The sequence below is a fragment of the Oryx dammah genome, unplaced genomic scaffold, assembly GCF_014754425.2.
Source record: "Oryx dammah isolate SB20612 unplaced genomic scaffold, SCBI_Odam_1.1 HiC_scaffold_3, whole genome shotgun sequence".
Lineage (NCBI taxonomy): Eukaryota > Metazoa > Chordata > Mammalia > Artiodactyla > Bovidae > Oryx > Oryx dammah.
This window is the reverse complement of record NW_024070187.1, coordinates 56,461,386-56,475,157: the sequence shown is the minus strand read 5'-3', so window position 1 is coordinate 56,475,157 and position 13,772 is coordinate 56,461,386. Positions and strand designations below refer to the sequence as shown.

General features: G+C 41.9%; 1 protein-coding gene across 1 annotated transcript in view; it reads left to right on the top strand.

The window, feature by feature from the left end:
- The window catches only part of RELL1 (RELT like 1), a 74,323-nt gene that overhangs the window by 37,268 nt on the left and 23,283 nt on the right, over positions 1 to 13,772 (top strand). Inside the window, exons 2-3 of the mRNA XM_040238000.1 lie at positions 1,528 to 1,752; positions 5,643 to 5,714. Coding sequence (XP_040093934.1) covers positions 1,528 to 1,752; positions 5,643 to 5,714 — 297 coding nt within the window. The remainder of the gene's footprint in view (positions 1 to 1,527; positions 1,753 to 5,642; positions 5,715 to 13,772) is intronic.

The window sequence follows — 13,772 nt, the reverse complement described above, 5'->3', positions numbered from 1 at the left end:
AGTTGTTTTTTTTTTTTCCCCCACCAAAATACTCTTGAGAGAGTTTATAGTTAAATGCATCTAGATTCCCAGTTTCTGGGTTTCTTCAGCAATATGTGTAAATCTCTGTGATGCAGAAAACCTCATGGTATCACTTCAGAATCTGAGTACCCCAAATAACGAGACTGCCTTTCAGTCAAACCCCACATTTTCCTTTAGTCCTCATCCTTCCTGACCCCCTCCTTTGTGTGGTAACTCCCTTTTCATCTTGCGTGTGTGAATTGACACTTGGCTGATTTTCCACACAGTCGACTCTCTCCATTATCTTAACTCACAGAATCTTATGATTGTACGAGCTGGGCTCACTGTTTCTCCCTCTCACTCCTTCATGGAGGCGACTCAGTTCCGTGTATATCCTGGCACACTTGTGGGCCCAGATATCCCGCTGCTTCTGGTGTAAGTCCATGTGGAACTCTGACTTGTCCAGAAGCAAACGGCTCCTTCTCCCCCGTAGATGCCCGCTGCCCAGCTGCACTATTTCTGAAGTTGTAAAATAGGTCCCCACGGTTCCTATCTCTTTTAGTGCCCCATGCATACCTTCCCCCAGTCTCTCATGCCTGCCCAGGGGTTCACTTGTTTAGTGCCTGTTTCCAGCGCTACCCTACAGGCTCCAAGTTGGCACTGGTCATGCTCTCCTGTTTTCCACTCTCTATGCAGCTCCCAGCTGGTGCTTTTCATATAACAGTCATGCCATAAATGATAATTTGGGGTGGTAAGCAAATACACAGATGCACGTGCTTCCATTTTTATATATGTGCTCCTAGGCCAAAACCTGATGCGTCCTGGATTTGTCTTTTTTCATGCATTAGATCAGTCAGTTTACTAAATTTTTCTGGGACACATGCTCCATGAGGACAAGGGTCTTTGTTTTGCTCAGTGGTAAGTCACAAATGCCTAAAACGATGCCTGCCATGAAGTTAAGCATTTGCTTTGTTGTAGAAATGGTTCTAGATGATTTATGTGTATTCATTTATTTCATCTTCATAACAAGCCTCGAGGGGTGGGTTGGCTACTATTAGTAAGTCTGTTCATAAGAAACCAAGGCATGGAGATTAAGTCATTGTCCAGAGTCACACAGCTGCAAAGTGGTGGAGCTGGGACTTGACCCCAAGTCTCCTGAGTCTGTGCTTTTAACCGCTAAGGACTCTGCTATGATACCACCTAGTGATGGTGTGTGTACTGTGTGGACCCTTTGCTGAAACTGTGCATTCACTCCACGCTGTATAGATAATCTCACAGATGAAGAAGCAGAGGCTGGCTTGGAGAGCTTAAGAGAAAAAAAAATTACCCCAAGGGGGCCCAGAGTATGAGTAGCAGGGTCAGGAAAGGAACTCAAGCCCATGTGCCTGTCCTGCCGGACCCGCCAGCCTCTGCCTGGCCTGTGGTTTTGGAAACAGACTCCCATTTAACAGGAACATTACCCAAGGTTGTCAGATGTTCCTTGTCTCCGGTAGACATCTGATGCGGCTGTGTATGTTTCTTCCTCAGATCATAGTGGCAGCCACCCGTTATCCTCCAAAACCGAGACGACGCCCTCGCCCACGAACAACACTGGGAATGGACACCCGGAATACATCGCGTATGCCCTTGTCCCTGTCTTCTTCGTCATGGGTCTCTTTGGCGTCCTCATTTGCCACCTGCTTAAGAAGAAAGGCTATCGATGTACAACAGAAGCTGAGCAAGACGTTGAAGGAGAAAAGGTTGAAAAGATAGGTAAGAATCTGGATTATTTTTTTTTTTGTGGGAATGTGAGTGCAGACAATTTTTTAATAAGAAATGAGTCATGTATGTTTTCTGTCTCTGTAAAGCAAGTGATCCATCTTTTTTCATCAAAATATATTTGATGTAATAACATTATGTAAATTTAAAGTGTACAACACATTATTTTGGTGCATTTATATATTGTAATATGATTGTCATTGTAGTGATGTTTAACACCTCTATCACATAATTGTCAGTTGTTTTTAGGGCAGGAATCATTCAGTTCTAGTCTCTCTGTAAGTTTGATAATTATAGTACAGAAAAGGCAGAGGAACCAGTGATCAAATTGCCAACATCTGTTGGATCATAGCAAAAGAGAATTCCAGAAAAACATCTATTTCTTCTCATTGACTACTTGATCAGTGGATCTTCTTTATCCATTCATTCCTTGATGGACGTTAGGATGTTTCCATATCTTGGCTAGTTTGAATAATTCTGCAGTAAACACAGGAGTGCATATATCTTTCCACTTTCACTTCCTGTTTTCATTTCCTTTGGGTATATACCCAGAAATGGAATTGCTGGATCATATGATAGGTCTATTTTTAATTTTTTGAGGAACATCCATATTGTTTTCCATAGAGGCAGTTCCAATTTACATTTCCACCAACTGTGCACAAGTGTTCCCCTTTCTCTACACCCTCACCAGCACTTTTACAAAATGATCCATCTTAGAGGCAAATGCTATGGTGTAGCATCCTTGTAAACATTATAGGAACCACACCTAGAGTTAGAAACGTTGCTTTCATTTATTAAATAACTATGAAGTCGTTTACTCTTATTTACCTTGTGGCCTTGGGCAAGTTAATATGCTCTAAATCACCGCTATGTTTAATTTAACATAAATTTAATTTTATTAATTTAATTAAAATTTTAATTTAAATGAGGACAATAATCTTCACCTTGTAACAGTGTTGTGAAATTAGAGAGAAGATACATTTGGTGTTTGTCACAAGTGGCACTCAGTATATATTAACCCTTGGGCTTCCCTGGCTCAGAGGGTAAAGCATCCACCTGCAGTGCTGGTAGACACAGAAGACTGGGGTTGGATCCCGTCGGGAAGATCCCCTGGAGAAGGGCGTGGCTACACACTCCAATATTCTTGCCTGGGAAATCCCATGGACAGAGGAGCCTGTCGGACTACAGTCCATAGGATCACAAAGAGTCAGACACGACTAAGCAACTTTCACTTTTTCATATAGTAACCCTTACTGTTGCTGTTGAATTAGATTCTAATAAGCACAATAGAAAAACTGAATAGGTCTCGCCGTTTTAGTGCTGCTACTTTTGCTTGTGGAGTTAATCTTTAAAAATCTATTCAGCTGTGCAAAAGTAATTGTGGTTTTGCATTGTTGAACTTTGCCATTTGATATTAGAATACTTTCTTCAACATGGTTATGTTATACATCATTTTCATGTGTATGTTTTATGTTTTTTGCTAATGAATTATTCCTTGCTGCTTATTTTGTATGTATTTTAGACTATGGAAATGATGTTAGACAGAAAATTTTCTTATTTGAGTTCAAAATGGGTCAGAAAGCAGCAGAGACAACTTGACACAGCAACAACGCATTTGGCCCAGGAACTGCTAATGCACGCACAGTGCGGTGGCGGTTCAAGAAATTTTGCAAAGGCGACGAGAGCCTTGAAGATGAGGAGCGCGGTGGCCAGCCATCTGAAGTGGACAGCAACCAAATGAGAAGATCTTTGAAGCTGATTCTCTTACAACTACAGGAGAAGTTGCTGAAGAACTCATGTTGACCATTCTATGTCGTTTGGTGAGCAAATTGGAAAGGTGAAAAAGCTCGATAAGGGGGGGGCCTCATGAGCTGACCGCAAAAAAAAAAAAACCCCAAAACCTGTCATTTTGAAGTGTCGTCCTCTCTTATTCTATGCAACAACGACAAACCATTTCTTGATCAGATTGTGACATGCGATGAAAAGTGGATTTCATACAACAACCAGAAACAACCAGCTCAGTGTTTGAATGGAGAAGACGCTCCAAAGCACTTCCCAAAGCCAAACTTGCCCCCCAAAAAGGTCATGGTCACATGGTCTTCTGTCTGTCTGATCCACTGTAGCTTTCTGAATCCTAGAAAAACTATTACATCTGAGAAGTATTCTCAGAAAATTGATGCAATGCACGGAAAACTGATGCGTGCAGCTGACATTGGTCAACAAAAAACACACAACAACACCCGATTGCACGTTGCACAACCAGCACTTCAAAAGTTGAACAAATTGGGCTATAAAGTTTGTCTCATCTGCCATAGTGCCAAGTAGCCAACTAACTACTGCTCCTTCAAGCATCTTGACAACTTTTTGCAGAGAAAATGAAAATGCTTTCACAACCAACAGGAGGTAGAAAATACTTTCCAAGAGTTCATCAAATCCCGAAGCACGCATTTTTATGGTAGAAGAATAAACAAGCTTATTTCTCTTTGGCAAAAATATTTTGAGTGTAATGGCTCCTATTTTGATTACTAAAGATGTGTTTGAGCCTAGTTATAATGATTTAAAATCAGGGTCCAAAACTGTAATTACTGTTGCACCAACCTAATATGAGGTTGGAGTTTATGTTTATTAAGTAAATGGTTGTGTGAACAGTGCAGTGAAAAGGTGACAAGAGCTGGTACCTTTGTATTGACCTCAGAGTGTCTCAGCATTTCCTCCTCACATGGAGCTGCTGGATTGTATTTGAAAACCCTGAGAGATGAAGTCCTGTATTCACCACAGATGTACTTTTCAACCATCCTTTTGGGCCTTGGGGAATAGTCGGTAACTCTCCTTATCCTTTTCAGACCTCAAAGGGCGGTTTTTGCAGAAATGTGACATTTGGGATAGGTCACCCTTCAAGTGGGATCAAGGGCAGAGTTGGGGAGCTTCTTCATTCCTTGCCAGCTTGCTGGCCTGTTGGTTTTTCCCACCCCCACTGACCTTTGCAGCAGGGAGTGAGCACAGTTGCACGATGAGTCACGTGTGCGTTTATGAGCAAACCGAGGCTGAATGTTTGTCAACAGAAAGCGGGACCTTTCTCTCTCATCCTCTGCAGACGCTGTGTAGGTTGGCTTAGTGGTCAGCATGTGCACTGTCTAACTGGACGTGCGTGTTCACGGGGAGGGAGTGGCTTGGGTGGAGAAGATGCTTTTCCAGATTACATGGGTAAGATACCACACCATGATTTCTAGGTCAACTCTCCTTCTTCTTTCTTGTGTTATGGAAGTGAAAAATGATAAGGATCAGTTTCAGACTGAAGGTTTGACTTTTTTTTTTTTCCCTAAAGACTATCCCATGTACAGAGTCTCTCAAAGTAAACCGAGTTTGTAGGTAATTAACCGTGGCCAACATTTAGATCATTTGGAAGTATATTTCAAAGTATTGTGAAGACAGAGATGAATAATTACCCAATTTAAGAAATAAATTAATACTCTGTATATGGTATATCTACAATGAAAATAAAATCCAAGAAATTTTTATTTTAATTATCTTTCTTCTTTCCATTTCCCCTTTGAGTTTAACAAAATGATGAGAGAGGAGTAATAGTTGTAAGGACTGATAAAGACATCTTGGAAATTAAGCATGTGTCTGGGCTCGAGAAGATATTGATGGGCAGTTTGCACCTGTTCTGCTGAGAAAGTTGCTGGTTGCTTTCAGTCAGGTGTGCTAAGAGTGTGCTAAGAGAAAGGTGTGTTAAAAGAAAGCAGAATTCTTATCACCGTGGGTCATCAGCTGAGCTTTCTGGAGACTGTTCAGAGAAGTCTTGGGCTCTGAGACTGCACGTCTCTTTGACCTCACGCAGGTGAGCAACTGTAACCTGTCCTCTCCTCCCCTTTCTCTTTCAGAGTTGAACGACAGCGTAAACGAAAATAGTGACACTGTTGGGCAGATTGTCCAGTACATCATGAAAAACGAAGGTATGGCTGTTTTAGTGTCCAGCACAAGTCATGACTCACATGTTTTATTAAAAACCTGCTTCAGAGAGTTTGTATGGATTCTCCTGTCAACGTTTCTGAAGTTACTGGTAGCACCTTCCACCTAAGCTCACAAATAGCCCAGCTTCCAGCATTATCCTATCAGGAGAGTTTCATGAGTTTTCTGAGTCAGTGGGTCTGAGTGTTGCCAAGTCAGCCCTGGAGGCTTACCTTTTAATCCTGGCATCGCCTTGATTTGGGGGAAAGTCATATTACCTCATGAGCCTCAGTTTCTTCCTCTAAAATAATATTTACCACATGGTATTATTGTGACATATTGCACAGAAGCTGCTTGGTATAATAAGCACTCAAATATTATCTTTTTTTCTGCTTTTAAAAATACTGTGGTAGAATACACTAAACATAGAATTTGCTGTTCTACCCATTAAAAAATGTACAGTTCACTGGCATTAAGTACAGTCGCAATGGAGAAGGAAATGGCAGCCTACTCCAGCATTCTTGCCTGGGAAATCCCATGGACAGAGGAGCCTGGCGGGCTACAGTCCATGGGGCCGCCAAGAGTCGGACGTGACTGAGCACACACACTCACACACACATGTTCACAATAGTGTGCAAAGATCACCAGTATCTAGTTTCAGAATCTTTTCATCTTCCCAAACTCTGAACACACTGAGCAGTCACTCCCCATTCTCCACCCTTTTCCCCTCCAGCCTCTGGCCAACCCTTCCTCTGCTTTCTGCCTCTATGAGTTCACCTATTCTATGCTCTGTTTTTAAGTGTTAAAGCTTTTAAAAGGTCTAGGCTTCTCTGGTGGCTCAGTTAGTAAAGAATCCGCCTGTAATACAGGAGACCCAGGTTCAGTCCCTGGGTGGGGAAGATCCCCTGGAGAAGGAAATGGCAAGCCACTCCAGTATTCTTGCCTGGGAAATCCCATGGACAGAGGAGCCTGGCGGGCTCAGTCCAAAGGGTCACAAAGTTGGACATGACTTAGCGACTAAACCACTACCACCAAGCTTTAATGACTTTAAGCATTTTTTTCCATTCTGAAATGTATCCTAAACCCCTGTCTTCTTAAATGGAGAATTAGTTTAATCCTGATTAGATAAATCAGGGTCATTTTTCTGAAGCACTGGTGATTGTCTCCACAAGATACCACACCCCAAGTGACTTTTGAGGCGTGTGGCACTCCTGCCCACATACCTGTGAACTAAAAATGCCACCTCTCATATCAGTAAACAAAGAAAGTCATAGCCATCAAGCCATCCATTACAGCGCCGCAGTGCTGAACGCTGAGGGAACCCAAGGAGAGAATACCTGCCATCTAGCAGCCATCAGACTGCAGCCTCTCCCTGACTGTGAGTCCTGAGGAAACTCAGGATGTGAACACTGGATGCCGGCCCCAGATAGCTGAGGTGCACATCAAAGGAATGATTTCAGTGAGCCCAGACTCTTACATCTTCCCATACATGGAAAAGCGCTGAATTCCTTGACTTAGGATGTCTGGTTTTCTTTTATTAACAGTAACAGTTTGACATTCTGACTACCTGATCTTTATTGCAAAAATTCTTGTATTATCTTGGCTCCCTCCTTTGTCTCTCCATAGCAGTCTCTCAGAGTTATTTGAGAGTCTTGTCTCCTGAGCTGGAGTCCTCAGATTTGTCTACTGAATAAAACATAACTTTCAACTTTTAGGTTGCACATAACTTTTAGGTCACAGTTTTTTCAGCCAACATATCCAATAGCCCTATGCTTTGAATTCTTATGAGAATGTAAGACAAAATGTTTTCCTTGGGCTCTCTCTGGGCCCTGGTAAACAACTGTCTCAGGCAGCATGCACTGACACAGCTGAGCCCTCTGAAAGTTGAAATACCTCCATACTGCTCAGTAAATACTTGCCTTCTGTTCCAAGCCCCTCCCTGGGATCCTTTGTCCCCATAGCCTCACTATTAACCAGAGCACCTGCCTGGCCCAGGCTGCAGTCAGTGCCTCTGACCTAGAGAAGCAGCAGCTTCATATGGTTCAGCATACTTTTCGTTTTTCTTTGGAGTGGACTTTACATATTTGGCATTGATCTAGGTGCTTCATGTGCATAATATCATTTAATCCTCACACTGTTCCTCTGGAGTTGCTATTATTATACCCATTTTACAGATGAAGAAAGGAAGACCTCAACTGGTTGGTCACATGGTTAGGGAGTAGTGCCGCCCTACATGGGCCTCTTTCATCTATAAAGCATTGCCTCGCCTCTCTTCTAGTTGGTCACTTTCAGTTTCTCCAGGATTGAAAACCAGGTGATCTAACTTAATAAGATGACGTTTCAAATAACAAAAATGACAGTGATCAGTTGGATTCGATATCTGTTTTATAAAACAGACCTCGTGGCTCCGCTGGTAAAGAATCCGCCTGCAATGCAGGAGACCTGGGTTTGATCCCTGGGTTGGGAAGATCCCCTGGAGAAGGGAAAGGCTACCTACTCCAGTATTCTGGCCTAGAGAATTCCATGAACTGTATAGTCCATGGGGTCACAGAGTCGGACACGACTGAGCGACTTTCCCTTTCACTTTTTTTCACTTTTCCTTCAGGGAGCAGTATTTGGTGATGCTATTCTTGAGGACTCAGTGGTGCATATTTCTTTTGCATAAAGAAGTGGATTTTAATTTGCATAAGAAGTGCACAAATTTGTTCTTGGCATAAAAGCTCCAGTGGTTGCAGAAGTGCCCCGAGTAAGGTGTGGATGGCCCTTCATTTCTCCTGGGTCTTGCACAGTTGAAACTGCCTTCATGTACATGTATATGTGTGGTTGAGTCCCTTTGCTCTCCGCATGAAACCATCACAACTTGGTTAAAGAGCTATTCTCCAATACAGCTTCCCTGGTGGCTCAGATGGTAAAGAATCTGCCTGCGATGCAGGACACCTGGGTTCGATCCCTGGGTCAGAAAGATCCCCTGGAGAAGGAAATGACAACCCATTCCAGTATTCTTGCCTGGAGCATTCCATGTACAGAGGAGCCTGGTGCGCTACAGTCCATGACGTTGCGGAGTCGGACAAGACTGAGTGATTATCACTCACTCCAATACAAAAAAAAAAATGCTGGGGGGGTGGAAAAAGAAAAAAAGAAAACGCCTTCATGGCTTTGGGAAGCTTGGAGACCTGTGGGACCTGGGCTTCTGAGAGCTGAAGCAGCTGCTGAGTGAGTGAGTGCTGCACGAGGGGTTACTGAGAGGTGAGTGATGTGAGATGTCAGCTGTGAACACTTTGCTGGGGGCTGAAGTTCTCCTGTATAACTTCATGTTTGGCTCTGAATGCTTGCTAACTGCCAGGCCTGTTCTAAGCGTTTTCTGGGACGCCTATGATTCAGATATATCATTTCTAATTTATTGTTGAGAAACCGAGGTCCACAGCACATAACTAACTTACCAGTGTCACCCTGCTGCAATTAGCAGAGTTGAGATTTGAACTCCAGCCTCTGATATCAGAGTCCATACTTGTGTACTGTCACTGCTTCTTCCTGGTGTCCGGAAGGATGAACGATAAACTTCCTCCTTTCAAAGAGATAACATAAACAGCTGGGGCATTTTATAGAACTCTAAATATTAATGCATTAAATTATCCAAACCACCTTATGAAGTCAGCCTTGTTACCATCCCATTTTGCAGATGAGGAAACAGAGGCCCAGAGGGTAAGAAAGTCGCCTAAGGTCATCAAGCTGGCCTGTGGCAGGATGGTGCCAGCAGTGGGCTCCTTTCTCCTATTACAGCCGAGGTGAAACCTGTGGGTCCCTGAAGGAAGCAGACTATATAATTTCTTCACTCCCACGCTCACAGACTCTAGGACTCCTCTTTTCTTTTTTAATTATGTCCTTTTCCTTTTGGAAAGTAGCTTTTTACTTTCTGCTGCCTTGATTACCAGTGGAGTAATCAAAGCACTGATTTCATTCTTTCTCCTCTGCTCCCCAGTTCTTTGCCTTCTGCCTTTCTTATCCTTCACTCTTCTCCCTGTAAGCACCTTCTTCTGTCCGTCTATGATTTCTCCTGTGACCTCATCCTTGTGTGGCCTTGGTTCTCCTTGGCCACCAGGAGACAGCTGATTTCATTGGGTACTCACACACAATGACCTCTCTAGCTTCCAGCCTGTGCCAAAACCACAGCTGGAGGATTAAATAGGTACTGGGTCTTTTACCAGTTTATAACCTAGTTTTATTAGTTTGCCTTGGAGACTTAAATTCTCTGTAGAACAAAATGTATTTTTCTTTTCTTTGTCATTAACAGACTCTGAACTTAATATCCATTTAGATCTCCATGTTGAGGTTAATTAACTTTCTGTTTTTTTAAAATAACACACTATAACATAATTTTTCTTTAAACATTGAAGAAAAAATGAATAAAGTTGAGTACAAACCATTACCCTTTTCCCATGTTTATTTAGATTTTCTTTGCCTATATTTACATATTTTAAAACACTTTCAGTCCTGATATATGACTCATCTTCTGCTTTGCATTTTTAATTTAGCTAAGGGGGTAATACTTCACCAGTACTCATGGTGACATTCTTATTTATGGTTTAAACCTATCATGTCTTGGATGTTGCAGATCACATTTTGTTTAGACAAATATCTCTTGTAGGATGAATTTATGGGCTAAGCTGCACATTGATTATTTTCCCACTAGTCTGTAATCCTTTCTAAACAGAGCAGGACTGAAGAGCATTTGGGTGATCACTGTGGAAGTTTGGAAAGTACCTGCAACTCTCCAGCTGGGCTTCTCTACCAGGGCCAGACACTGTCTGAAAATAGCAGCACCTGTCAGTATTGTGATTACTGTCCAAGCACCCCTGATTATAGTTATTTACACTGGGCAGAAGAGAGGGGTCCCTTGGTGAAATTCTTATCTTGGCACTCAATCTGTGTGATGGCTAAAAGCATTTTTTCATAAACTACCATCATCACTGAGTAGATCTCTGAAACTTGCTATAATGAGTATGCAAACATCCTGTGAACTGTTAAACCATCATGATTTGGATGGAGACTCAGAAGTAGGGAGGAGTTGGTTGGGGTGAAATGCACCCACCCTAGAGTCAGATAGACCAGGTTTTTGTATCTAGGTCTGTTTCTAGCTGTGGGATTCTGAACAGTCAGTTACAGTCTTTAGGCCTCAGTGTCTGTCTGTAAAATGGGGATGATAATTCTGCCTGCTATTAGAGTGAATCCAACATGGAAGGTCTACAAAGCTTTTTGACAGTGGCTGGCACATACCAGGATCTTGCCTTGAATGTAAGGGAAAACTTTAAAGAGAATAATGGTGGGAGAGAAAACAGGGCTGATTGTGATTACTCTATGCATATTATCAGGCAGAAGTTCAGGAAAGAAGAGAGGAAGCAGTATTTGGAAATGACTGCCCACTAGAAAATTTCCCCTGTTCTTGACAGGTTTTGCTTGCCCTGTAACTGACTCCTCCTATCCTTTGGACATCCATGAAAGGAAGTATAGTTGGACAGAATATGGACAAGTGTAGGGGAGGGGAATTCCCTGGTGGTCCAGTGGTTAAGAATTAGCCTTGCAATGGGGAGAATACACGTTCGATCCCTGGTCAGGAAGCTAAGATCCCTCATGCTGTGGAGCAACCAAGCCTGTGTGCTACAACTACTGAGCCTGTGCACCATAAAGAAAGATTCCCACAAGATGAAACAAAGATCCCGATGCAACCAAATAAATAAAGTTTTTTTAAAAAGGTGTAGGGGAAACCGTCTCTTGGAGCTTATTGGAGTTATGAGTAATCACAAGGAGATGTATATTTAATAGAATTTAATTGGGTTTTGCTCTTTTATAGTAATTTTATAACCAAATTTAAGCATGTGTTTATGTGCTAATGGTGGTGTTATGTTAGGGTTTTCTCATCACAGGAAACCAAAAAGGTTCACAAGGGATAGTTCACTGAGATTTACTCCCTGGTATAGACTGGGTGATAGCCTAGAGACAAGGGTCTACATGAGTGCCTGTGTGCACGTGTTGGTCCTACATGAGTATGCATGTTATTTGCATAAAAACTTGAGCCTACTCTTAAATCATTGCTCATAGCAAACAAAGGGGTTGTGTACTATTGTTTCTAAGAAATAAGGGTGAAGTACAGGGATACATGAATATATGAGAAACAACGCAAGCCTAAAGTAATGCTTTTAATATATTTTAATTATCTTCCTGGGAGCATTTTGTAATTTGATGTTTCTAACAGCGGTCATCATTTTGCAGGTGATAAATTTTCTCAGGTAACTATATAAACTTTTTGAAAAGCTCATCTTTATAAGTGAATGCTATTAGTGTTATCTTTGTTTCCATTTCTTTCTTTGGTTGTTATTTCCCCCCCCATTTTGTTAACAGTTTTGAAGTTTAGTAAAAGATGGCATAACATAAATGTCAACTGGCAAATTATTGTGTATTCCCTAAACACTTTATCTGAAAGAAAATGTTTTTTGGAATTCTTAGTATTAGTTCAAGGGAAATGATTAAATTATATTTAAATTTGACTTAGAGGGGTAACATGCCTTTTTTTGTCCTGTGGGAGAAGACACTACTGATCCATTTCAGTGCTTTTTTCTGTAATGATAAGAGTCTTTTTATATCAAAACTTGTATTTGGAAATGTTTTTGTGCATTTTCACAGATAGTCATGAAAGGCAAAGAAATTATTTCTTTTTGAAAATGATGAAGTGTTCCATTGGTATTTCTTCAAAAATCCTATACATTTGCAACAGTTGTGAAGGGGATAATATTGGATTGTGGGGGCAAAAAAATCCCTCACCATTTTATATGTAAAACACAGATATGCATATAATACATAAACAATTATCTTCAGATTATAGTTTTATGGGAGGATGAATTAGGAAAAAATGTCAAAAAAAAAAAAAAGCTTCTAGGTGGAGCAGTCATGAGAAAAAGTTGCAGAACACTAGATCCATCTTTAACTGTTGACTTAAAAGCAGCAGTGTTGAAACTGGAGCTAATTTTCCTTCTCTTGGAATTTTGAGATTGTTGAATATTAAATGTTGGTGTTAGCTCACATGATAAATAGTGATTTTTTTAAAAAATTGTTTTATGTCTAGAGAATGTGTGGTTAGTACTGAGAACAGCACTTTGAAAATCAATGGAGAGGTTTCCCTGGTGGCTCAGTGTTGAAGAGTCTGCCTGCCAACGTGGGAGACATGGGTTCGGTCCCTGGTCCGGGAAGAACCCACATGCCGTGGAGCAGCTAAGCCGGTGTGGCATGGCTACAAGCCTGTGCACTAGAGACTGGGAGCTACGACTACTGAGGCCCATGTGCCTGGAGCCTGTGCTCCAACAAGAGAAGCCGCCACAGTGAGAAGCCCGTGCACTGCAGCTGGAGAGGGGCCCTCACTTTGCCGCAACTAGAGAAAAGCCCAGGGAGCAATGAAGACCCAGCATAGCCAAAAATAAATAAAGATTTTTAAAAGAAAATCAACGGAACGGGGTCAAGAGTCAGTCATAACATCTGGCCTGGCCAGGAGATACCCAAGAGGAACTTGACCATTCACTTCCATCTTTTATTCTTAAGACTTGACACCCTACAAAAAATGAAGTCACATGTGTGTCTGTGTACGGTAGGCACCCAAGAAGCTGAGATTCAGTTTAGTTGGCCTTAGCTGGCTTTAGTTGCCAGCCTAGGCTCCACCTACAAATTTGGATTTTTTAAAAAATTTAACATTAGAAGTCTAATTTGACTCAGTCCGTATTAGATAACTGATGTGTGTAACCAGTGAACTTCTTAGGTTAGCGCTAGTGGTAAAGGACCCGCCTCCCAGTGCAGGAGACATAAGAAACCTGGGGTTCAGTCCTGGGTCAGGAAGATTCCCTGGAGGAGGGCACACCACCTCCCTAGTATTATTGCCTGGATAATCCTCACAGACAGAGGAGCCTGGCAGACCACAGTGCATAGGGTTGCACAGAGTCGGACACGACTGAAGTGACTTAGCACTCACACATGTGACCCTGACCAGCATTTGAAATTTTAAGATACCTGGCAAGAGTTAA